The 26,914-nt window shown below is 40.1% G+C and overlaps 1 protein-coding gene across 4 annotated transcripts in view; it reads left to right on the forward strand.

The window, feature by feature from the left end:
- LOC119740688 (trafficking kinesin-binding protein 1-like) overlaps nt 1-26,587 on the forward strand; it is a 46,220-nt gene extending 19,633 nt beyond the window's left edge. For 2 of the 4 annotated variants that reach the window (XM_038216062.1, XM_038216064.1), the window contains 13 exons: nt 12,881-12,957; nt 14,876-14,992; nt 15,379-15,479; nt 16,357-16,538; nt 17,121-17,251; nt 17,823-17,897; nt 18,285-18,428; nt 19,252-19,337; nt 19,659-19,868; nt 20,562-20,857; nt 21,304-21,465; nt 22,424-22,526; nt 22,686-26,587. In XM_038216062.1, coding sequence (XP_038071990.1) covers nt 12,881-12,957; nt 14,876-14,992; nt 15,379-15,479; nt 16,357-16,538; nt 17,121-17,251; nt 17,823-17,897; nt 18,285-18,428; nt 19,252-19,337; nt 19,659-19,868; nt 20,562-20,857; nt 21,304-21,465; nt 22,424-22,526; nt 22,686-24,141 — 3,140 coding nt within the window. In that variant the 3' untranslated portion in view covers nt 24,142-26,587. Of the gene's footprint in view, nt 1-2,738; nt 2,958-5,630; nt 5,800-12,880; nt 12,958-14,875; nt 14,993-15,378; nt 15,480-16,356; nt 16,539-17,120; nt 17,252-17,822; nt 17,898-18,284; nt 18,429-19,251; nt 19,338-19,658; nt 19,869-20,561; nt 20,858-21,303; nt 21,466-22,423; nt 22,527-22,685 lie in introns of those variants that run through there. The other 2 variants (XM_038216066.1, XM_038216065.1) reach the window with 2 other exon arrangements.
- Nucleotides 26,588-26,914: the final 327 nt, after the last annotated feature.

Raw genomic sequence — 26,914 nt, forward strand, 5'->3', positions numbered from 1 at the left:
CACATTTTTAAAACAAAATAATTGACATGTAGAAGGAAATTTCAGCAAAGAGGATCGTATGATGAATGATGTAACCTTTTTACTGGTTTATGTGACGAGCTGAGATGTTTTGTATTTTCCCAGTTAGTTAAAATTTTATACTGGGTTTTGCTCTTTTGCCAACGCATAAATAAACGCTGAACATTATTGTAAGTTTTTGTATGGCAAAGTACCTGATCATGCTGATGTTCTCAGTGAAAAGCACATTAGCTTGACTTTCAAAGTTGGTACTATTTAAGTATTTTGAACATGTTTAAAACAAAAAAATTTAGTTAAAAAAAATAAATTGATAAAAAGACAAACAGTTGAATGGAAAAATAATCCATTTTGTTTACTTTGAAAATGTGCCTTATCTGAACGGGGTCACATGATACATGCTCTCTACTATTTATAACACAATGGGAGGTAGTTATCGCAATGAACAACATTAGGAACCAGAGTTCAGCTGCAAAAGTTCTTGAATCGTAGAGCTTGAATGTACATGTACCTCAGGGCTGTTCAATGTAATTGCCCTCATATTATAAGTTAATAAGGCTTTCCTTAACATCATCTACATGTAGCCCAGGATGGCGCACACTAAGTGTAGGTGGGAGACGAGTGCACATCCTCACTTGGTGATGTTTTGATTCAATTAAAAAGCCAGAAGTGTATCTCCTGGGATCCTCCAGGGTTAAAGTTGCAGTAGTCATTTTGCAGAACTCTGTAGAAATGTCTGAGGTATATTGAAGTTACATTCCCCGTGTTCTTCAACCATTGCGATTTTTGTCTATTAATAACTTTTCAACCAGTATGTTTTATTCCAACAACAAAAAACCTTTTCCTTCAAAAGTGAATAACTTGCTAGAAAAATAGCAATTTAGAAAAGGAATTTATTTGGGGGGATGAAACTCAAAAAAAGTATGCGAACCGCAACTTTAACACAAACCCTGTAGACGTTTTTTGAAAGAAACGTCCTAAATCCTCCATACTTCTCCATGGTACTACATGTCTGTGAATGTGCAGGAAACAGATGGCATATATCCTTTGTAGTACTTTTAAGCATCAAGCTCTTAGTAAAGTTATCAATAGTGTTTTGGCTTGACAGTCCTCAATCCTACAAAATCCTCCAAATTTTGAAGGATTTTTGAAGGATCTGCAACGTTTCCAATGCTGGGTAAAGTTGTTGCGTCAGTAATGCACCCAGTCATTAACCCTGGAGCAAAACACACTAATACAGGTCTCCAATTTCCATGACATCACCCTTTCCTGTCCCCAAGTGGTTAATTAGCATTGAATAAATGTGACTCAGGATCACTTCGACGCGACAGATTTAGCCGGCGGGTGTAGTTCGTCCATTGTTGAGCCATGTCCATTGGCCAATTTTTATTTTGGACTGTCTGAAGCAGTCTTCAAGTATTTTTTTTTCAAACTTTTTCAGGCAGTATTGAGCCACTAGCTTTTCTTGAATGATCAGCATGCCTAAACATGAGTGTTCCCAAGTCTGAGATGTTCTGTCTTCGAGCCCGAGTGTGCAGATAACAGTATTTAAGGCAAAGAAGTTGGGACATTGTTTTGCAATGAAGACTACCGGTAGGCTGACTCACCGTTGATGAGTGAACTTCTCATGTTTTGCGGTTGCATACTTTGTTCTTGTCACTCTTTCGCCGGGTTTATTCCTGGTCTGCAATGGCAGAGACGTCTTGAATAGACATTGCATTCAAAATGTTGTAGCGGAACATTTATCTGTTCGGTCTGCATGAGTTGCTTTAAAATCTCCAACGGCTCCACGATTTTTAATTTGGATTCATGCTACAAAGCCAGTGAGATTATCCATGAAATTGATTACTGCCGGCTACTTTTCAGTGCACTGATATTCCAAGATGACCGGAGGGAATATATAGCAGTACGTGTTCGGATGAGGGTACATGTACAATTTTCAACGTCAGCTGAATCTTTGGCTTCTAAAAAGTACTGTCTGTCTGGGGAAAACAGAAAGTGCTTGGAGCATTTGTGAGGGGGACCGTGATTCATTTGTCCAGCTTGGCACTGTGCCAAGAGAGCCGGGCTGTTTTTAAGATAGGCGTCTCGATAAGGTAGCCAGAGTACAGGACGGACGCACAGGGGTGAACAGAGTAGGAGTCAAAATACGGGGCGAGGATGTACATGTAGTGCACTCCTGCGATCTTTTAAGGTCAGGTGGCCTGAATGAATCAGAGCAGAACTTGATTTCCTGGGTGTGTTACTTACAAGATGGTGTCTTGCTGGAGAACAGGATTATCGTCATAAACTGCAGTCTCAACTTGTGGAAAGTGTGGACTTGCGTAACATTGCTCTGTTTTCTGAGATGATTATGAGGCTATTTTAGGTGTGTGAGACAATGCTGCAGTTTCTTGATTGCATCATCCAAGTGCTTACATGTACAACGATGTGTGCAAGTATGCGCAGAAGAAAGATGATAATCCTGGATTTCTAGATTACAAGGGGATCGGTTCTTGGGATCGGTTCACTGTCACTACAAGCATGGAGTCGACTCATGAAGGACCTACCTGAACTTCTTTTGCGCAATATTCTCCACCTCAAATTATTGCAGGCTTCAGATCGATGCCCAGAATGTACAATGATGGTTTGGACAGTGCTATTTGATAGACAGAGTATGCCCGCATATGTCTTGTCATCATCTTTATAAAAAAAGCATATATCTTGTCGTCTGCTAGGCCAAGCGCCATATCGTTTCAGGTTGTTGCCAATATCTTGCCAGCTCATGGATTTACATTTGCTACAAGGCATTCATGTTGCAACAGAAAGCTTGGCTTCAACATTTTTGTCGTAGAGATTTTCAGATTGATTTGCAACATAGAATCTGATCAAGTTTAGCCAAGGTTTAACAATGGGATACGAAGACGCAGAAACGTGGGCTGAGTTGATGGACAACATGAAAGGTGAGGCTTTAGGATGTACATGTATATATGCAATTATTGTGTGTGTTTTTGTTGTTGGGTTTTTTTTTGGGGGGGGGGGCAATCTTCAGTAATCCCTTTTTAAATTGTAACTAAGATCCTGGAGATGAGGTTCTGTAGTTTGACATTATGTGATTAGGCAATGTATACAGGTACCGATATCAAACTACATCATGTACAGCATGCAACAGTACCCGCTCAAATCGTGGAAAATTGAGAAGATTCAATTGCTGCATTTTTGGAATTAGAGCAGTGTTCACTTTTTAAAACTTAACTTTGAGAACAACTTGCTGACCCAGTATCCAAAACTGTGGCAATGTATTGAGCAATTTGTACTGTTAATGCTAAATTGTACATGTAATGTCATGGTTGTCAAGCATGGCAATCGTTTTGTAAGTCATACATTTTCATTTTCATAACACCATCCCAAAACCAAAACCACTGCATGTTGTATCGTATTTAAGGTCATCGCAGATTTCTAAAGTTCACCAGCCAGGAAGGTGGTGATTTACTATGTGCCGTGTATTAACAAACAGGAAAAGTGAAAGGAACTTACAGTTGAAATGTACAAATGTATTCAAAAGAACTTATGAAGCATTTGTCTTCTTTGTTTGTCGAGTAAAAGTGAGGGTTGGACTTGTAATTCAGTATCAATAATTTTTTAGAGTTTCAGATCCGTCGTCTGTGACCTGAAGCTAAGTGTTGTTTCAGGGGGCGTCATCAGAATAATAGACTGGTCGTGCATCATTTCATAGGTTTTGGGGTCAGTGAAGTTGTTGTGGGAAGTTTGACAGGAAATGCTGGCCAAGCCGCCCCATCCGGTATCTGTCATTGTAGCGGAATCTGTCATTGTAGCGGAGGGATTGGCGCAGCAGTTTTTAGTCAGTGCTTCCTTCTTTCACAGTTGTACTTCGTCACTGTTGTGGATTGTTTAACTTGGCCATTATGCTTGTAAGGAGTAATTTTGAAGAGGTTTAGTTCCGTTTTGAATTGTGATTTTGAAGGAAGAACTTTCAAGATTCAGAAATGAATAGTACAAGTACTGGTATATGTGCATGTTCTTGAATGACAACTGCCAGCCAGCAACGTCAAATTATTGCCTTTTGGAAGGAAGAAATGTAGAACTTTCTTCAGGAATGGGTGGTATATTTGCTTGTTCTTGAACGACAACGGACAGCCAGCAACAGCGAATCGTACAATGGATTTTCAATCATTGTTGATTGTTGGGTTGATCTGAAACAAGGAAGCCACCATGTATAAGTGTCGGTTGGAGAAAAGGGGCGGTATCGGATTTGGCGATCAGGACGTCAGCGATCAGGAGTTGGAGTGGTATTTGTATGACGACCTCAGCATTGCTGATCTGGCAGGTGAGCGATGGGAAGGGGCGGGGGTTTGGGGGCTGTTCATAGAAGCTGAGAGAGTAGTCACCTTGACAGTTTTAGTAGTGGCCTTTTGAAAATTGAACTAACCGTCGTAAATTTACATGTACTTCAGTTCTGCTAGGGTCCATGGAATATGCAGCTGCTGCAGTTTTCCAGGTGAATTGTACAAAGAGTGAGAACATCACACAACACATTGACTGATTAAGTAACCAGTTTTGTAAAGGATTTGAAACCACATGTACTGTGATGTACATACATACTGTAGTTATACATGTATATACCGTAGTAGGTTGTGTCCAAATTTTACTTGAATTGAAAAAAAAACCCAGGTGTTTATTTACATGTTAACGGTTGACAACTGATAAAGATGAGAAGTCCAAAACTACACCTGCATGCACGTTAAACCAAAACTAAATTACAAAAAAAAAAAAAATGGTCAACATATTTGGGTTTGCCATCTTTTTGAAATTGACATTTGGTTACAATGGGGTTCATCCAGCCATTGAAGAGTGTTTGCATACAAAGTATACAACCAGGTTCTAAAGGTTTGAGATGGTTACCATGATACAGACATTGACACATCATATTGCCCGGTACTCTGACCTGTATTCAGGTAACCCAGGTGATGACAAAACATTTTCTATTTCGCTCATATCTACGATAACATTGTATTGCATTTGGGTCCTCCAGATGTTTATGTTTTCCTAATTTTTTCCCGTCTTTGTTTGGGGCGGGCCTACCCCTACCACAAAAAAAAATGAGTTCTAATAATTTCATCAGATAAAGACACTTGATATTGACCTGTGCTTCAGTAGTCAAATTGATTAGATTGTATGGTCCGATACCTGGACTATGGAATCTTTAACAGTAAGCGTATGTCTATCAATGGATGATGCCTGAGCCACATGACTACAAATAGTTTGATAAAAGTTCGCTGTGTACCGCTCGCTGATATCTCTTCTAAAATTAGCACCCTTTCACAGTTGTACTTCATCACTGTTGTGGATTGATTAACTCGGCCATTATGCTTGTGAGGAGTAATTTTGAAGAGGTTTAGTTCCGTTTTGAATTGTGATTTTGAAGGAAGAAATTTCTTCAGAAATGAATGGTACAAGCACCGGTATATGTGCATGTTCTGGAATGACAACTGCCAGCCAGCAACGTCAAATTATTGCCATTTGGAAGGAAGAAATGTAGAACTTTCTTCAGGAATGGGTGGTACACTTGCTTGTTCTTGAACGACAACTGACAGCCAGCAACAATGAATCGTACAATGGATTTTCAATCCTTGTTGATAGTTGGGTTGATCTGAAACAAGGAAGCCACCATGTATAAGTGTCGGTTGGAGAAAAGGGGCGGTATCGGATTTGGCGATCAGGACGTCAGTGATCAGGAGTTGGAGTGGTATTTGTATGAAGACCTCAGCATTGCTGATCTGGCAGGTGAGCGACGGGGAGGGGCGGGGCTTGGGGGCTGTTCATAGAAGCTGAGAGAGTAGTCACCTTGACAGTTTCAGTAGTGGCCTTTTTTAAATTGAACTAACCGTCAAGTAGATGTACTTCAGTTCTCCTAGGGTCATGGAATATGCAACTGCTGCAGTTTTCCAGGTGAATTGTACATAGAGTGAGAACATCACACAACACATTGATTAAGTAACAAGATTTGTAAAGGATTTGAAACCACATGTACATACGTACATAGTTATAAATTATATACCGTAGGTTGTGTTCAAATTTTACTTGAATTGAAAAAAAAACCCAGGTGTTTATTTACATGTTTACGGTTGACACTGATGAAGATAAGAAGTCCAAAACTACCCCTGCATGCACTTTAAACCAAAACTAAATTACAAAAAAAAAAAGGTCACCAAATTTGGGTTTGCCATCTTCTTGAAATTGACATTTGGTTACAATGGGGTTCATCCAGGCATTGAAGAGTCCCTGCATACAAAGTATACAACCAGTATCTAAAGGTTTGAGATGGTTACCATGATACAGACATTGACACATCATATTGCCCGGTACTCTGACCTGTATTCAGGTAACCCAGGTGATGACGAAACATTTTCTATTTCGCTCATATCTACGATAACATTGTATTGCATTTGGGTCCTCCAGATGTTTATGTTTTCCTAATTTTTTTTCCCGTCTTTGTTTGGGGTGGGCCTACCACAAAAAAATGAGTTCTAATAATTTCATCAGATAAGACACTTGAAATCGACCTGTGCTTCAGTAGTCAAATTGATTAGATTGTATGGTCCGATACCTGGACTATGGAATCTTTAACAGTAAGCGTATGTCTATCAATGGATGATGCCTGAGCCACATGACTACAAATAGTTTGATAAAAACTCGCTGTGTACCGCTCACTGATATCTCTCCTAAAATTAGCACCCATTCTGGGTATATTGCTATCAATTCGACGGTACCACAAAGGCCCCCCTTCAATTGTGCTACAATCCCGGCCAAAATGGTTGGGACACTTGGAAAAAACCGTAGCCTCCAACGGTCACCAACTCCCCCGCTCCCCTGGTCAATGTTGTTCTCTTCAGGGGATGGAGCACACACCGCGCAATGAGAGACAACATTGACTGGGGGGTTGGGGGCCCAGCGAGATTTGGCCAGGATTGTGGCTTTTGCTAAGATCTGTCTCACAGGGAATTGGTTAATATACGTTTTAATAGTGTGCACAATGGTTTCTCCATTGAAGAGGGCCTTGTGTGCGTTCAGTACGTTTCAGCTCATCTTTCCACGATTATAGCTGTACATACATGTATAGACATGTAATGTAAGCAAAAATGGGTTACCGGCCAAAGTGTCATGCAATGTATACTGCTTGCGACTGGTTCCCACTCTGATTGTTGCTCACAAAATTAGCAATATAATAAGATTAGTACAACAAAATCAGGCCCTGGTTGAATGTTGTAATACATAGCTTTAATTCCCTTTTGTTTTCAAATTTACGAAACCATCAGTTTAGGCCAAGTTCGGGCAAGGACCATTAGTCGACTAGTGGTTGATTTGTGACGTACCTTACGCCTGCGCACTAATAGCGAAGTGCGAACGTCTCTAGTCGAACGCTGGTCAAAATTTCATTGCAAAACGTCTGGATCCTGGCTCCCTGCTGTACGTTATGAACGCGCGCAGCTATGGTTACCAGCGATGCAACCAGCCCCAGTAGGTTGGTTCCAAATAGTCGACTAGCATAGTTAACCATCGTCGACTAGACAGAGTTCGGGCAAGCGTTAGTCGACCAATGGTTAACTATAGTCCTTGCGCGAACTTGCCCCAGGTTGCTCAAAATCACTTCGTTTTGCGGGCTTTTTTTTTCTCTTTCTCTGAAGCAGAGTATTGCAAAACTAACAGGCAGTTTTTGGAAATGACCTCATTTTTGTTTGTGTGTGTGTTTTTTTAATTCTTAGAATTGGATGCCAAGCAGTGTGAATGAAAAGGTTTTCATGAGTATTCACATGAAAAGGTGGAGGAATTTAGAAAAAAACTGCATTGCATGAACTTTTTGTTAACAAAGTTGAACTCAGATGTATTGTTGATGTTGCAAACCAGATGTCTGTCTCCATTTATAAGATAAGTTAGGCATAATCATAAAAATATACCAAAATTGACATACGATGACCCCATTATGATAAAAGTATCCATTTGATAACCCACATCAAATCTACAGGGAAACAAAGTACAATGTATTTCGACTGGAGATGTAGAGTCTTAAGGCTTTTTTTTTTCAATTTGATGGCTGTTTACATTTGATAGCATATGAGCACAAGTTAACACTGGGGTTGACAAGTTCATGTGATATGTTTGTCGTGAAATGTCGGCCATTTGACGGATTGTACTTGAACATTGTACAACAATATTGCATCCTGGTACACACTGGTACTGTCTACACTGTATTTTACTTTTAAAGTTGAACTAAGAAATTGAATGGAGCAGGTTTGAACCTGTGACCTCCGGATTGCCGTTCCGGTGCTCTACCAACTGAGCTATCAGTCCTATGTTTGCGGTTTCCCCTTCTCGTCAATGTTTTCGTTTAAGGGGCATTAGTCAGAAGCCATACAACCCAGGCAGGAAATTTATATAGAGCGTACATAACAGTTTTTTTAAACATACATGTAAATCAAAGGGAAATTGTTAGGGAAATATGAACTGTTGCTCACATTGCAGTGAAATTTCAAAAAATAGCTCTAGAAAAAGAAATGTTTACATCTTGGCTTGTGAATTAGAACATATGCTCCAGTGGAAGGAACGTACGGGCAAACTCGCACGTAGGCAAAGCGGTTATTGTGATTCGCTGCAAGGTAGCCAGATTGTTTCCCACAATACGCCTAGGTTGTCCCAGTCTCCGTTATAGCTTCTATTGTCGACATCTTTATTGTCTGTTCCCAGGGGAGGTCCTCAATATTGTGGTGGCTGGGGTAGCTAGACTATAATATGGCCCTGGCCTGTTCTGGATGTCTGTTGTGTAATGATCTTAATTCCATATCAGTGCACTATGAACCACAAAAAATATCATACATAAAGTGGATATCATGGTTCAGTATTGGCCAGTATGTCAAGAGACTTGCAAATGTAGTATACATGTACTTGCGAGCAGATAGGCCCCGTATATGCCGAGGAACACAAGTTGGGTGCAACTTCAACAAAGTTCACATAGCGTGGCTCACATCACGTCAACGTTTCGGTTCAGCGTCCGTTCTTAAAGAAGTGGCCTTTTTTCCTGGAACCCCAAAAAGGACACCTGCTGAATTCATTTCTTTGAGTATTTGTGAGAACACCACATCGCCCCTCACGTCAGCTTGAGTGGGATTCGAACCCTCTTGCTTCAGCAGTGGAGACTTCGCAATCACTTAACGATCAGGGTAGCTCAAAGGATGGTTATTCTTCGGGTCAATTTTGTCTACGTGTTTTTTTTTAGATGAATTTACAGCAGTGAAAATACCATTGTGAAGTTGGCTCTTTTGGAAATCATTTTGCAAAGGAAAAATATCTGTGGTGGAAAGTTTTGAACTATGGGAAATGAAAAGGCCGATGAATGGGGTCAACTCATGGCTGTCAAGAGAGGTGAGCAAGGACTTGATGTTACCAAACCTGGGCTCATTATGTCAATATGTGCAACGATAGGCCGAATCAATTTGCCAAATTTTCATTTATTTTTTTCCCGTAGGAATCTAATGCCATTACGATGCCACCATCAACACAGTTGTTTTGGTTTCTTGATGAAATGAAAAAATAATAATAAATGTGCATATTTTGTCGTTACCGTACGTTCTTGATAGTATATTTTTACTATCCATTGAACCCAATTTTAACATTTTTTTGTTAAAAACAGCGTCCCGCACTCATAAAAATCCCCATATAATGGCCAATTACTCATGCAACAATGTTACTTGCAAATTTGCGCATATTTGAGGTTTTCACATTCACGCAACAAAGTCGTGTGACTAACTGCTTATTTATTCGTGCATATTATAAAAAAAAACGTGTAACATTGTCACAATTTTACCTCCATGGTCAATTTAATGCAGCTGTTATATTATTATATTTCAAGAAGTTCAATATATCATTTTCTAAATTTTGTCAGCTTTAGGCGAATTGACCAACTAACCAGATACTACGGTACATGTACACTACTCTTTTTTTTCTGTACATCTTCTTGTTTATTGATTTGCGCAAATTGAAAGACATCTTTGCCCATGGGAAACAGCCTTTCAGATTTTTAAAATTAAAAACAGACGTCAGTATTTTTATTTCATTGGAGTGTGTCCTTGGATTGTGTCATCCGGCAGTGGTTTGATAGCAGAGGTTTCATTGCAGAAATCCCTGATGGGAAATGGAGTGGCTGCAGCTCTTTTGTCTTTGAAATAACAATAACAAATTATTTCCTGGCAATTTATTTTACATGTATTTAAATCTGTGTATGGTACACGTGCATAGACATGTACTGTGTCAGTTTAGTAAATCTGATTCTTTATTTTGTTATGCGCAGGTGCATGTAGGAGGGTTGAAATTTCATTGGTAATGAATCAGTGTTTCTTCATTTGATATTGTAGATTTAATATTGTTTTGGCTCGTAATTCTTGGGAGGGGACATTAGATATCCCTGATCTTCATTTAGGACCCCTCCGCTAAAGATTTGTATCGTTTTGGTTTTGTGGTGTTGTTTACTGCAGAAGACATTTGAAAAGATTTTGCTCGCATGAAACAAAATTCCCAATTGTCGTCTATTTTTGTAAAGTTCTCACCTTTCTCCTGTGATCGAGTTCTACACAGTTCCTTATCCTTTCAAGAAGTGCCCTAAATTTTACACATTTTTCTGGAAACAAAAATTGATTACATGAATCATAGACTTCTCTTCTTGTTTTTTCTGATCCGTGCCTACAACAATATTACACTAGTACAAAAGGCACAATTTTTTTAACATGCAGCCGGTTTAATGACAACAACAACTGTTCAAATTCAAAAATCAAAAATGCTCTTGCCTGACTTGGAATGTAACGGAAAAGAATCTGAGATTCTGATGCCATTTGGTTACCTGCATGTTCATATATTTGTTTATGTAGTTTTTTATTATTAAAGAACTCGGAAATCAAACTATTCATTGAATTTACGTATTCAAAATGAACTCTTTCTGCATGTCTTTTAGTACACACATGCACTGTTCTGTCAGATTTTTTTTTAAACCATACAAAATTTATATCTATAAACGCTCTAACTTGATAATTCTGTAATTGTTTGAAGCTGTTTCATATACTATTGCATTGAATAACGGGGTCACAATCTTTTTGTCCCAGAAATCAATCAAATTACAGGGAGTAGATGAGTGGTAATGAATGGCATTGCATGCGTGGCCATGAGGATATACCGGTATCGGCATGCTAGAATAATGGTCTATTCAGATTTGCAGTGTATACATCAACTGATCAATAGACTACACAGAACCAAAAAAATGTTGGCATACTTGCAGTTTTGGTTCCATTGAATATTTTCACCAATTCTTTGGTTTAAAATCGCGCTTCCCTTTTAGTGAAAAAATTGTGTGTTTATGGTATAACCTGACTAGCCTGGATTTTTTTTGGGCCAAATTGCCGACCTCAATCTTTCCATTGCCACATTTTGCAAATATAAAATGATGTCATTGTGTATTTCAAAAATAAAAAAAGTCTTCCCCATACAAGTTTGTGTGTGTGTAATTGGTCAGTTAAATAACAAAACATGTTAATTAAACAGAATACTGTACATGATAACATGTACTCTAAAGTAAGTAAAGTTAGTATAAAAGACCAACGGACAAAAAAAGAATTTACAATATCTAATTATTTTCCTACCTACACACCTACGTGTACCTGGGTAATTATTTACATGTAGGTTGTTACTCACACAGTTTATTTTCTCGGCCTTAGCTGTGAATTGGGTGGGATTTATTTTTGATAATGCGTAATTATTACGTTATTTACAAGCAGCCTTACATTTGCATCAAGACTGTTGCCTTCAGCAAATGATTTGCACAGAATGAATTTTTCAGATTATTATATTATTATTATATTATTATTAACTGGCACGGTTCACAGATGTTCATGAAACTGGAAGTGAAACATTAATTAACAGACAAGTTGAAGGAAAAAAACACATGTATGTAATTTCATTCAAAACTAAATCCGGTAAATCTGGCACGTGCACTTAACGCAGGGTTTGTCCCCTAGAAGTTACATGTATGCGTGATGAATCACAATTCATCAAAAAGATAAACAAAGGACTCCACCCATACAAATCCGTGACTGATAAACTGGTTGCCATGGCATCTGAGCTGCAGCAAATCCTTCCAAAGTGAAAATATATTATTTGAGAATTGTCGGTCACTATTATCATGTGAATTATGATGCATTTAATGCAGTACATTTAGTCGTTTGCATGTGCATACCGAGTTTTTTTTAATGAAATTGGCAATGTGTAGCCTTTCCCCCATAAAAAAGTAAACAAAACAATGGGTGAATAGGCCCAAGAGTTTCATTTTCAAAATTCTCAAACACTGTTTACAGTATAGCATACTCATATTCTTGGCCTGTAGAGAGTTGTGTCAAAATATAAACGTGTGTGCTGTAATATTGATTGGAAATTCATTTAAACGGCACAAAAGGCACAAGGACGCTTAATTCAATACGTGTATATGCACACGCAATGCGTGTGCATACATGTACGGTATGTACATAAGACATGGATGAAAAGAAACCATGAACAGTATACAGTCTCTCCTATCTTGGTTAAAATTAACTCTGGTTGCCATGGCAATTCTAGGAATGCATCATTGCTTCTTATTGGTCCATTTACTTTTCCCAGGGTCTGAGCGATCGAGAGGTGTCGGTACTTCGTTGATTTAGACGTTCGCAAGCTTGAAAGCTAATGTACGGGTACATAATGCAATGGATCTGTAGACATGACTGTGTGAGTTTGAAGGGATCAGTGGAACCAAAATATTCGTTTAGTTTTTTCTTTGTTTCTTTTTTTTTTACAGCCCTCTGTGGTGATCGTGTCGTTCAGATGACCAAGACCTACAATGACATCGACGCAGTAACCAGACTTCTGGAAGAGGTACATAATTATTGCTTTATTTAATAAGTTTGCAGTTTTAAACATCAAGCACGATTTTCAACTAAATGAGATGTAGAATAAGGCTTGTTATAAATGCACTTGAATATTGGACGAGATAAGTCTAAAAATATGCATGCAGACAGATGTCTCCTAATATTTGCACACTTGCACATAGACGTCCAGGTTTTTTTTAAAGTTGTGTTAATGTTTATTTATTCAAGCTCTTCAACTGATGAATTGTGTACACAAATGGACCTCTCTGTGAGCATATAATCTAAGTAGTGTGGCTGATGTCCATCTGTACATGAGTGTGGATGCTATTTGATAAGGGAATAATACGGTAGTGAGGTGGGGCAGTTTTAAACAACTGCTTTAAAATCGGTTAGGAGACTGGTCGGCCAATAATGGCAACTAGGCACATACCCGGTTTTAAACCAGACATTAAATACTGCTCCAGCATACTATTATTCCCATTCATAAATACCTTTTTAGTCTAAAACTTTGAAAAAGTAGAAAATAACAAAATCCCGACGATGTTTTGTTCAAGAATCTTACGTTAAATTGCTATCCATGTTCGGGGGCCATTTCTATGAACGGCGAATGTGATTGCCGTTTTTCCACCCCACCCCCACCCCCTCCCCTGTGAAAAAAACCAAAATAACACCCTCAAAGAAAGAAGGAACTTTGAGGGGTTGTTAAACATTAAAGTCCCTTGTTTTCTTACCTTTATTTTCAGTCATACTTTTATCAAAAAGCGGGGATTTTGTTATTTTGGGCTTCCGCAATTATCGGTGACCAGGCTCCTACCATGTTTTACATGTAAACCTATTAACATGTAAACATGTAACAAAATCCCTATGATATTTTGTTCAGGACTTTTACGTTGAATTGCCATCCGTGTTCGGAGTCTTGGTTAGTATTATATAACCAACATACAGATCCTTGTCATTTGATTGGTGGAACTCACATCACGTGGCATTCATTATTGCTCCCATTCATGCCACAGCTCAGAAAGTACTATCCGCCCATGGGGAATGGGAAATACTATTCAACAGTTAGGATCATGACGCGGTATTTGTGTGCAAATGCATGCTGATGTGCGCGTTCAGCGTTGCGCGTAACGTGTATTGTTCCAAAGAGCCAGCAATACAGCGTTGGGTTCAAACATTTTTGTGAAAGGGTGGTTTGGAAGAGAGAAATACATTTTCCTCCAGTTTTGTATTGAAAAAAAGTTCAAATATATCAAATGACAAGAATCTACCGGTATATGTCAGTTATATAAAACAAATATTGAGTGGCTTTAAATTGTGAAATGGGAGGAATATTATCGCTCGGTAAAATCTGGACTTTTCCAGTTCACTCGGCTTCGCCTCGTGAAATGGAAAAGTCCAGATTTTACCTTGCGATAATATTCCTCCCATTCCACGCTGAGCCACTCAATATTTGTATAATATGCAGCACAGTATTGACAGTGGATTTTTGTCCCATATCCGGAATAAATTATAGAACTTACATTGTGTACATACACACAATTCTGGCATGTTTACCCAGTATGTCATTACTGCTGTACTTAAAAAAAGACACTCTTTTGAAATCGCACATTATTTTCAAAATACCTGATGATGGTTGTCAGGTTAAAACAAAATAGGAATTTCAATTGACTTGTGATGTTAGTGGCCTGACATGAAAAATTAAATGCAAATAACTCAAACCTTGGAGCACAATTTTTAAGGATATTTTCCAAGGCTTCTGATAAAGCTGAACCCGCAACCAAGCCAATATTTGGTAAACATTATGTATACACTTGTCAGCAACTGTACTGATTGGTCGGTAAGTCAGATGAAGCGGTCTGATTGGCTAGAAAGCCACAGTCAATACGCTCCCAGGATTTCAGTTATCGTCTTTTCTCTTCTTCCAGAAAGAGAAAGACTTGGAGCTTGCCGCCAAGATTGGCCAGTCCTTACTAGAGCAGAACAAACAGCTGGAGAAACGCATTGATGCCATCGAGGAACAATTCACGCTAGCTGCTGACCAGGTAAGATTCTCAGATTTATTGCAAATGTAAGTCTTTGTTTCTGAGGTACTAATGGATAGATAAAAGCGACAACAATAAACAACACTTGAATGTTTGTGCAAGTTTTCTTCAGCTACCTATTACACGGGTAGATTCTAGAAAAGTGTTTCAACACTTTTAATAATGATGTCCCAGAATGCTTTTAACCTTAGTTTGTAGATATGAGAAGAAATTTCAGTGAAAGATATAGATTTGTTATTTTTTAGACATCGTTGTGTTAACCCACAAAAGGTTAAAGGGCATCTAGACATAAAATTTGGACATTGACCCTGAGTAGCACACTTCAGTTTAGACTTACTGATGTCTGTGGTCAAGTTATCTTTAATTCCTCTTTTTTTTCTCTTCAGAATACGCAATTGAAGCACGATATGAAGCTCAAAGAACAGTTACTCAGGATCTACACAAATGAGGTCAGCTACAGTGACTCGGAAGACGACACAGCTCAATGGTAAGGCATCTGTCTGTCTGTCTGTCTGTCGGGCTGTCTGTCTGTCGGGCTGTCTGTCTGTCTGTCTGTCTGTCTGGGGAATTGTGCTCAGGTTTTGTTATTAACCCTAACCCTCCCAGATCTATCAAAATCCAACGGACGGTTTTGGAAGACTTTGCAGGATGTGAAGGGAAGATCTAATCTATTGTTGAAGGTTGGGCTTGAAGCTCCTTGGAAGGTGGAGAAAATCTGAAAGGAAGAAAAAGTGCCGTTGGTTTAACGGGACATGGAAAATTTTTGTGAGGATCCAGGAAGGTTCATACTAAAAGAAAAGTTTAAGGATTTATCAAATCCCAGTATACTTGATCATTTGTAACTAGTACAGAATGCTAAAAAAGATCAGATCAGATGATGGGCTGTAAAAGGATCAGATCACATCACTCTCATCCTCAACAAGCTACATTGGTAACCGGTTAAATACAGAATTCAGTTCAAGATCCTGCAACTCGCATTCAAGATGCTTCATGGCTCTGCCCCTCTTAATCGCAAGAACATGCTGCAACCCCGCTCTGTCAGGTCGGGTCTTAGGTCTACCAGCAATAGTCTCGGTATTCCTCGGACTCGACTCGCCAGTTATGGAGACAGCTTTTTCTAGCATTGCCCCTCGCCTATGAAACTCACTTCTGATTATGTAAAGCAAGAACGTGGCATTACACACTTTCAGTGGCAGCTCCAAGCGTACCATTTCTTACTGAACTTTCCACCCCAAACACAAACTTGAGTTTTCTCTACTCCATCTAGACCGGTGCCTTTGAATGTCTTACAGATAAAGTGCGCCTTATAAGTGCTGTTTATTATTTTTATTATTATTATTAAATCTCCACCTTGTTATCCTTAGTCACGACAGAAGCCATGCTGTCCAGTCCAAGTTTATCAACGTGGAAGCGCTGCAGAAGAAAGTCCGCATCTTGGAGGAGGAGAACTTCCAGCTCAGGATGGAAACGGCTGAGATGAAGACTAAGACAGTCAGCATCGAGGAGAAAGAGGCACAGTTGGTCCAGGATGCTTTCAAACAGCTAGGTCAGTCATACCCTTTCCCAGCTCTTGCTCTGCTAGACCCTCCAAAACTCTCTACTATTTACATAAAATGCACAGGCATTTCTACAGAGATAAGCAGCTATGGAAACCTAACAAAAAAGTCTGTCACGAACCAATATGGCCCATCAGGCCGGCGTTTATCTCCGGTTTCAGTGATATGAAACGACTGAGAATATTTCTCATTTCTCCCTGGATGGGATGCCAGTCCATCGTAGGTTACTCCCCAGCTAATGCCAGTACCCATTTATACTCCTGGGTGGAGAGAGGCAAGTGGAGGTAAAGCGGCTTGCCCAAGGACACAACATATCGCCAGCAGCCGGATTCGAATAAGGGATGTCAAAATACGGTAGTTGTCATACATTTAAGAGGAGTAGAAATTTGCACAAAATGTGTTCCTAAGAAAAAGTCATTCATGGACCCTTTAACAGAAGGTAGTCTTGTATAATTGTTCATCTCCTGTCACTTCTGAAATACTTTTATTTGACTTATGATCTATGCAACTACTATTCTGTCATCTTGTCTTGTGTCTTAAATGTCCTTTTTGTTTGTCTTCATTATTTACAGGTGAGGCACAGGGCCGGGAGGGGGTGCTTACTGAGGAGCTGAGCCGGAGGTTGGAGGAAACTTATCAACAGAAAGATGAGATCACATGCCTGCTGACCCAGGTGGTGGAACTGCAACAGAAGGTCAAAAAGGTCAGTCCGAATCAAAAGGTTGACATGGGGTCATATCCACAGTAACAGAGGGAGCGTCTCAAAATCTTACAGCTGCTCATTGCTTTCCAAACGCTGCTCAGTTGATGTGATTAATTTCCGCCAGGGGAAAAAAAGGTTCATGCACTTAAATTGTGTTCCACTTATGTGAATAATGCATGAGAGATTCTAAACATTGACAGCATTGGGTTGTTCGTATGAGTACATCCTGTGTTTGAGGTTAGGTGTAATGGTACTGTCCCTGCCTTCCACCTGTTGTGACCTGAGTTAGAATATCACAAGGCCACAAATGTGGATTGATTCCATTTTTAAAAGAAAATTTGCAATACATATCTGGGCGTTTCCTCCCACTTTTAAAAATATTTCTTCACACGTTTCTTCAGGCAATATTGCCTATTGCGTTCTTGTACTTGGTTTCATTATCAGAAACCAAGAATAATAGTTACAAATGTAAAAAAAATAATAATTTCATGTGCTACTTGAACCCTTTGGAAAACGTTCTGTCTGTCAGACTTACAGCAAAGTTGTCTGATTCTTGTTCCTATATTGACAGTTGTCCATTGAGAATGAGGAGTTACAGCACCAACATCATGCATCTAGGGAGGCACAGCAGTCACTCACCAAAGAGGTACGGTCAGGTTTAATTGGTCACCTATCTGAGGATTTTGGGAGACACAGAGTTAAATGGTTAGGTCCGAAGCAGATTTTAAGCATGCCAAAACTATTCCTCTTGGAAAGTTAGTAATATTGTCAATAATATTAGACTCCTTTCTTGTGAGCAGGGATCAATTTCATGTTTAATGGTCAGCAGAAAAAAAAAAGTCAGTTTAGCGGAAAAAGTTATGACCTCAAGCGTATTTCAAGGCCTTGGTACATATCCCATGCACATGCCTTGTGTAATTAGTTTCAGCAAATTAGTGCTGTGCTTTCTGCTTACATTCTTTACAACAAAAATCCATATATGTGGCACCATGAAATTCGACCAAGCTATGCCATCATTTTCTTCTTCATGTAGTTACAAGAATCCCGAGACAAAGCTGATGAATACTTCACCATGCTGAACGAGGCTAGGTCCGAGGCTAAGGAGATACACCGACGTTCCCTACCAAAGGGCAACCTACAGCAATATTGCATGAACCCATTACCAGTCTTCCCAGCGGTAAGTCTTTCACCCTCCAAGATCCTTCAGAAATCCCTCAGAGTATTGAGAAAGATGGAATCCACAGCCACTTTCACTTTCCGATTCTGAGCATACTTCATGTTGTGCACATTGGCATGAATACAGTGTGTCTGAGGTATACTCAGAATTTTTTTCTGGGGTCTGAGTGCCTTAATTGTCAAGACTGAGGATAAATTTGATTCGTTAAATTTGACAAAACCCGCTACTGCCTTGGCAGATTGGCTGCGCATGCCAGGAGGATAGGGTTCCCAGCCACTCTGGAAATCATGGAAAACCTTGAAAATGAGTTTCCACTTTTCCAGTCGCGGAAAGCTCAGGGAATTTGGGAAAAACAGCTAGCTTACCACCTGAATACTAGCTTAAAGATACAGTAGATCATTTGCAGCTATCCAAAAAGTAACTGACCAAGTTATTGTTAAAAAGCTTACTTGCTTTAAAGATAGTAGTGGCACTAAACTCCCTGTGAAATTATTCCTTCTGGCATGCTGTCATTTTGAAGAAAACAATAAAAGAAGGTCATTTCCAAAGATGAGTCAAGTGACGCATTTTTGGAAATTTCTGTTAGTAGTTGGTTTGTAATAGGGCGAATCCGTGAATGGGTGCGCACACAAGCGTTGGCACAACTTCATCAGGTTAGTTGTTAAGCACCTGTCTTTAGATTTTGAGCACATTTGTTGCTTCAAACGAAAAAAAAAAAAATGCACAAATGACAAATTATCTACCCTACCTTTAACACCTGAAGTTGGCAATGTTTCACATGAGGTAATGAATAATTAATTTTGTTGTTGTTAATGTTTCCCAGGATTCCTTGGCCGCTGAGCTAATCGACACCGTGGAGCAGGAGCTAGCCGGATCAAATTCCAAACTCAGCAGACGAGGCAATAAAAGGTACATGACTCATCGGCAAATTCATTTTCGCATATCTTTTTCGTAGTTGCATATGTGATCTATCAGCCAACAGATAGTCGGAACTAAGTTGCTTTGGATGCTGATATTCTATATTTGTGGAATAATCTGGAAACGAAAAAAGGAATTGGAATTTTGATCATACTTCTTGAAAAAAAATGGTAGGCAAATATTTTTAAAATTCGGAAAAACAAAGTATGATGTGAACAATCACAAAAACTTGAAATTTGTTAGAGAAAATCGGACAATCTTGTTTTTGGAGGATTGAGATTTTGACAATCTTTGACCCTCTTCCGTATCCAGAGAACAGAACAAGAGCATCATGCGGTCGGTGAAGGACCTGAACCGTGCCTCCAATAGCCGCGCTCCGTCGGAGTACAGCGAGGACATCTACAGCAGTCGTCGCACGTCACCAGGGAGCTCGACCATGTCTTTGGCGGGGTCGACTCTGAGTGAGGCACCGCTGAGCGAACAGTATGAGGGGGATAACGAGTCTAATAACAGCCCGTCTGGGTGAGTAGTCCAGTCCTGGTAGTCGAGTCCATCACAAGTGGGGTTACAAAATGCAAGGGATTTTTGTTTGACTTGTAAGGACTTACATGTATGAGGATGTGTAATAGACTACAACACCGCTCAAGTGTAGACTGAGACGTAAAGAAAACTGTAGAAAAACCTGCAGTAGTTGTTGAGGGATTCAATGTTCATTTATGTATTTTCCACAGCATCAAATCAATAAATAACAATCTACAGATACCATAGAAAGTGATATTTTAAAGACACTGCAGAAGGGCCCATTAAGAAGCAGAGCTTTTAAGCATGGGCCCCAGACAGGCATGCTCTTTACTCATGATCAAATTAAGAACGTGCATAGAAAATTATCACTGACAATATAGGTGCTTGAGTTGCAGTGCGATTTGGCAGAGTTGGAATCGACTCAATAAGTAGTGAATCACAATTGATCACAAGTAAAGTCACAAGTCAAATCACAAGTCCAGTCACAAGTCCAGTCACAAGTAATGTGATGTACAAGAACAAAGCAGTGGCTTTTTTTCACAGTTCATTTGAATAGCTTGTGACTTGATTCAGGGCTGGAGGACTTGCAACAGACTTGTGAAGACTTGTGATCCATCGCAAGAGCCACAACTACAATTTTCTGCTAATTTTTCTTGACCTTTTTTTTTTTACCCTCACATCTCACATCCCCAGCTCTGTGCATCACCTTGGCCGGGCAGGCATCCCGGGCTCCAACGACTTAGAAACCGCCCTCCGTCGCCTGAACCTCCGCAAGCAGAACCAAGACGCGGAAGCCAAGTACGCAGAGGAGGAGAAACTGCGTCTCTTGCAGGAGTCGGACCAGGGGACAGGGGGCTCCCGGACCCCTACCTGCCCGTCGCCGGGAAGTATCTGGTCAACGGAGAGCTTCGCTGGGTTGCCGCCGATGAGTGGGCACGGCTTCAGGTCCTACATGCCGGAGAAACTGCAGATTGTCAAACCGATGGAAGGTGAACATCATTCAAAAGTGGAAACAACTTTTTTAAGCTGTTCAATTGTTAATATAGCATATGCTAATCAGCAAATTGAGATCTTCTCCTCCCATTTCAGAATATGGGAATGTGGTTCTTCCCTACGTGTCATTTTGGGTCTTCACAATCATGCCGCTGTGTGTTTTAGACTCTCAGTTAATACTAAAGAGGGTACTCAGTTCAAGAACAATTCCCACTCATTTGTCCCAGTTATCGAAATATTCGAAACATTTTGTGCTGTACTGCAAATTGGACATTTTTTAAATCCCAAAGTCGCTAGTTTTCCCAGCCAATAAGGCTGGTTACATCTTGAAGGGTTTGAAAAGCAAATCTGACGTCACAAACCATAAGTAGTGGAATTTGCTGGAGTTGAACCAGTCCTTAACTAGGTGCGTTGACCTTACTTTTCTCCTTGTCCATTTCAGGTTCCTTGACGTTGTACCACTGGCAGCGTTTAGCTCAGCCTCACATGGCCAGCATGTTAGATTCCCGGCCTGGTATCATGGTCAAAGGCTTCCGTGAGCTGGAGAGAGACATGAACTCCATCTACTCCATGGATGATGTGGAGGATGATGGTAGAGTCATCGGTAAGAATCATAGAGGGCTTGAATTGTCAATCGCAAGTCAATCACAAGTCAGTCACAAGTCAATCACATGTCAGTCACAATTCAATCACAAATCAATCACAAGTCAGTCACAAGACAATCATAAGTCAATCACAAGACAATCATAATCAATCACAAGACAATCATAAGTCAATCACAAGTCAATCACAAGTCCATCACGAGTCAATCACAAGTCAATCACGACTCAATCCCAAGTCAATCCGAAGTCAATCTTAAGTCAATCACAAGACAATCATAAATCAATCACAAGACAATCATAAGTCAGTCACAAGTCAATCACAAGTCAATCACGAGTCAATCACAAGTCAATCGTGACTCAATCCCAAGTCAGTCCGAAGTCTATCTTAAGTAAATATCACGAGTCAATCACAAGTGGATCACAAGTCAATCACAAGACAATCACAAGTCAATCACGAGTCAATCACATGTTAATCACAAATCAATCACAAAATTGGCATTTTTCATTTTCACTAATACAAAACTCGAAGCTTCACAGGCCTTTTCCTCAGTATTATTCTTTCTTGATAAGTCGATAATTGTGAACTTTAAACAGTCATAACTTGTCAACAGAATGTCCAATTGAAGTGCAATAAACAGTAATGTAAGGAACATGTTCTTTTCTTTCCTAATACCCACAAACCGTTAATTCAAACTCTGCCCAATTCTCATTTTGCCGAAACACCTCGCATTTGATGACACAAAATCGTCAGTATCTACTCGTTTAAACGTGTGTAGCTTGTAAGAATTTGCAGCATGCAAACTTGACATTACGAATACACACTCACGTGCTTTGGCGCCGAGTGTGAATAGGCCAAGACTGCTAATAAGCTAGTTTAAAAATTGAGAATAGAATAGAAAATAAGAATGAAATTGACATGAATCGATATTGAATGTTATAAAAATCTGTTTGTATTTACAGAAAGGACTTGCGTTCCCAGTAAATGCTTTGTCAATTCTTCAAGTACGTACACCTATACCACAAGCACCATCGGCCTACTGGATAACACGCTGCTCACCTCCAGGTAAGATTGCTCCCATTCTAGGCATACCCAGGTTCAAGCCCCGCTCCAGTCAATTTCTTTTTTCAACTTTTCAATAATTCAATTTAAACTTCCTCCTTAAAATACATTCATAAACTTCAGTTGATAATCGCAATCAATTATGTCTTTTTCCCTGCACAGTACCCAAGGTCCCAGGATGGCCAACACTGAATACATCAGCAAGACACCTAAGCCTGTGGCTGCCAAGACGTTCAGCACCTCGCTGGGCCTAGCCCAGGTCTTGAAGGAACGGGACGTGGACCAGTCCACCGAGCCCAAGGTCCTGACCAAGGTCGAAGCAGCTGCCATCAACCCAGCTGGGGTCAACGCTGGATTGAACATGTTTGGTGCCTCGACGCACGTACCATTGAAGAGCGCCTCGGAGGCCAAAAGGGAAGGCGCATCACCGTTGAATTTGGAGGAAGAGCCGCAACGGATGCACCGCATCTCCAGCAGGATCTTCTCCCGTTTCGCCGTACCGGTGCGCTCCAAGAACATCACGGATGCACTGGACCCGGAGACCAAGACTCGTTTAATGGAAAAGGTCCGGAAGATCCGTGCTGAGAAGGAGACCTCGGAGCATCGGGCGCGGACGCTGCAACGCCGGCCCAGCATACCGAGCGTACGCACCCGGGACGTCGTGATGAGTCCCGTTCGGACGCCCAGGTCATCCGCACCTGGCTCCTCATCATCAGCACTGTCTGTAGAGAGTTCCTGCATGGGTATAGAGGGAGCCGTCAGTGGCTACAGTCCACCAGGGGTCTTCGGCTCGCATACTGGAACAGTCCACCGTAGCAGTGGCCTCAGCACTGACTCTAAAGACTCTAAAGTCCCAAGAAAACTCTTCTTATCTGACGACTCGGGAATTGAACTTGGATTCGGTACCACCATGCCCGCACCAACCGTGACTGTTTCTAATCCCCCATTTCAAATGACCTTCACGGGAACTGTTTCTACCACCTGCAGTGTGCCGGGCTTTAATACTGTTCTATCAGGCTCAATTCACTCAAACTCCATGTCAAGTTTATCTAGTTCGGCCAAATCAACAAGTGTATACAGTAATAAGGGTAGTCAATCCAACAGTTCAGCGCTCAGGAGCCAACCGGGTTCCCATGGTGCCGGCTTACTCGGTGCACTCGGCTCCACGGAGACTGTTTCTAGTCTCCTCAAGCAACAGGGTCCTCGCAGCACAGGCCAAAAGTCCACTGTTTCTAGTCACCCCAGATCTTCTGGAATCCACACGTACGGTCAAGGTGTAATGAGCTCTGGTGCCCAATTGTCATCAGCTCAACAGGGTTGCGCTTCCCTTATACCATCGGGGAGTACGACTAGCCGGCCACGTTCGTCAGTCATGCCTATTTATTCAAAATCAACAGAAACATCTCAATCACTGGTACCCGGTGTAGGACTAGCATCACTACTCGGTGCATCCAGACCGTCTGTGCTTCCCATCGGAGAACAAAAGAAAGAAGGGCAGAGCCAAAACGAAGGTTCGGCCGCGCAAGCCACAGCCCAACGGATCACAAGTCCCATATCAATGCTGGCAGGACACCTCCCCTCTTTAAACAGCGCCCGTAAGCCAGACCCTACGCTATAGCAGAAGAACAATGTATGCAAACGCGCCAGTGTGTGTTTTAGATTTAGTCGACAGAAGTGTCTGCGTGTCAGAGTTAACTTATAAAGTACAAAGTTGAATGCTTAAAACTGTAAAGTATAACAAATGGAGTGCTATTTGTGATGGTTAAATTCAGTCAAACTGAAAAACCATTCAATGCAACGGATACTGAATCATTGCCGATGTTTAACAGGATTAAACTGAAGTTGATAAAGCTGGGCTACGGTACAAGCAGACGTGAAACGGCTTGTAAAAACTAGTAAAAAGCCACACAGAACAAGTGTCATTTGTCCGCTAACAGAACCCTTTTGTAAAATGCAATGATCCTGAAAAGGGCGCAGGTGCTGTGACCACAAAATCATCAGCTTATCAGTCAAGTAGAAAATCTTGCCAAGCAGATTATGTCCACGCTAAGCAAACTTAGCGGAATACCAGTCACAAGCAGTGTACATTGCATGGTGTTTTAGCTGGTGACCTGCTTTGGTAAGCACATATCTGTACCTAGCAAATTTGTCCATGCTTAGCTGCTCATTGATATTGACCCCTGGAAACTACAGCGGTGACAATAAATGCAGTTTCTAAATTCTTTTAAAAGCAAATTTTAGCAAATTTTGCTTTTGTCAAGAAACTTGAGGATGTATTTCCAAACCAATGTTCTGTTAAATCACAATTTGAATTTTTGAAATGGAATTTACTTATTTTAATCAGAGAAGCAATATTGCAGCAGATTTAAGAATTTTTGTTACTTTGTGATTTGAAATTTTCAAAAATTTATTGAGTGAATGATTTTTATTTTGATACTCTTAACTTTTTATGCTGCGCAAACAGTTTTAAGTTCCAAAAAGTGCAATATAAGTTTGGTTTACGTTATTGCTGTAAATGTGTGCTTTCCGTTGTTTGTTTGTTTTGTTTGTTTTGTTTTAAGATTTGCGTATGCTCAGGAACGGCCATGTGCAACTTGAGGAATCAGAAACGAAATGGCAGTGAAGTTATTTTATTTGGCGTTGTTAAAAAGTCTTTTTGTGCAGCGTGCTTTTGCAACTGTCAAGTGACAAACATTTGCACAGCTCATAAGCAGTCATTGTTTTGTTTTTTGCAGGGATTTGAGTTTTAATAATTAAAGCAACTTCAACTTATTCAGGAACTCTCCTAGGTTGCAGTATTGTACTCTTCACTCTAATCTCCACACTTTTATGAATTGAGAAATACCACCTGAGCAGACATAGACAGCCTGTCTCAATTCATATCTGGGACGAGTTCTCAACAAGTTCCGGACATTGTATCGGGTATAAGCTGCAGGATTCTGAACAACTTCCCCGCAATCTTCCCGCAATGAAGTTATCAGTATTGGTGAATCAAGCAGTTGCTGACAAAAAAATTTCGGAACATGGCCGGGACAGATGCAGAATTTCTGCCCGACAAAGTGAACGATTCTACCCGTAACTTATCCGAAACTCGTCCCAGTTACGAATTGAAATGGGCCTCATATCTTTATCAATTACTATCAAATCCTTTTTGCAGACTTAACCCCACCCCCCCCCCCATTTATTGCCCTGTCGCTGTCACCACTTGTTAATTTAATCATTATATGCCTCTGAAGTGAAGACACCGTTCTTCATTGCTTAATTCACTCTGATCTGGTGCAGTTACATGTTCATCTGAAAAATCAAAAACAAGAACTACGTTTTGAGGATCACTGTCTGTTGTGTTACTTGTCTGTCATAGGTCTCCCAACCTGAATTTCATCTAACACTTCTTAAGGCTTATTAGTGACGTTCGAAGGACAGTTGAATAAATGTGTTTCATCTGCCTTTACGTGTTCTCCATCCAGGTTTTCTATTGCATGATGATTTGATACATTTTGAACAACCAAATATTGTTTGTTTTTAAAATACATGTAGGTAACAAAAAATGGACACTTAAAAGAACAATTTCAAGCAATTGTTAAAATTCTTTTTACTTTGCTTTTTAACTTCCCCTAAATTTATAACTGTAAAAGTATGTATGTATGGACTTATTAATGAGTAAACAGTTTTTAGCCCAGTGTACATGCATTAAACTGATATATCGTGTGCCCAAGGCTTTACCCCTAATATATGTTCTTAAATATCCTTAATATAGAAATCAAGCGTTGGTGTTGATATATAGAGATTATATAAAACGAGACAAAAATGCCGTATCTAACAAATCCCAGATGAATTATTAAAATAAATGTAAAATGTGAGCGTAAATACAGCACTGTTGATGTGGGCTGGTGGGAACTTGTTTTGTAACAAATGTATTGTCCTTGTTTTGTATGTTGATAAACATGTCTGAGTTGACAAAAATGTTTTTGCAGTTGAAAAAGTCACTCTTCTAATCAGTCGTCCTGTCTAGCCTGTTCTCCTTTCGGAATCCTATATCCCTCTTCAAAAACTTGTTCCAGTTAGAAAAAAAGTAACTAAAACCTTGGCATCCAGTTAAAGATATAGTCCATCATTTGTAATTTGTGCATTTTGTTCGTTTGAAGCAACAAAAGTGTTCAAAATCTAATGAAGGATACTGAACAACTAACCTGATGAAGTTTCAGCTCAGCTTCAACTGCATATTCCGAGAAAAACAGCATTCTAGGATCTCAATTTTAAATCAAAAGTTGCCGAATCATGTTTTGAATTGTTTTGAATTGCAGCTATACGCGATGTCGCGCACTGATCCGACGAATTATAGCCTGTGCGTCGTGCCAATGCTTGCGCGCGCTTCGCTGAATAACAAAACG

The sequence above is a fragment of the Patiria miniata genome, unplaced genomic scaffold (genome assembly GCF_015706575.1).
Source record: "Patiria miniata isolate m_02_andy unplaced genomic scaffold, ASM1570657v1 HiC_scaffold_5, whole genome shotgun sequence".
Taxonomy (NCBI): domain Eukaryota; kingdom Metazoa; phylum Echinodermata; class Asteroidea; order Valvatida; family Asterinidae; genus Patiria; species Patiria miniata.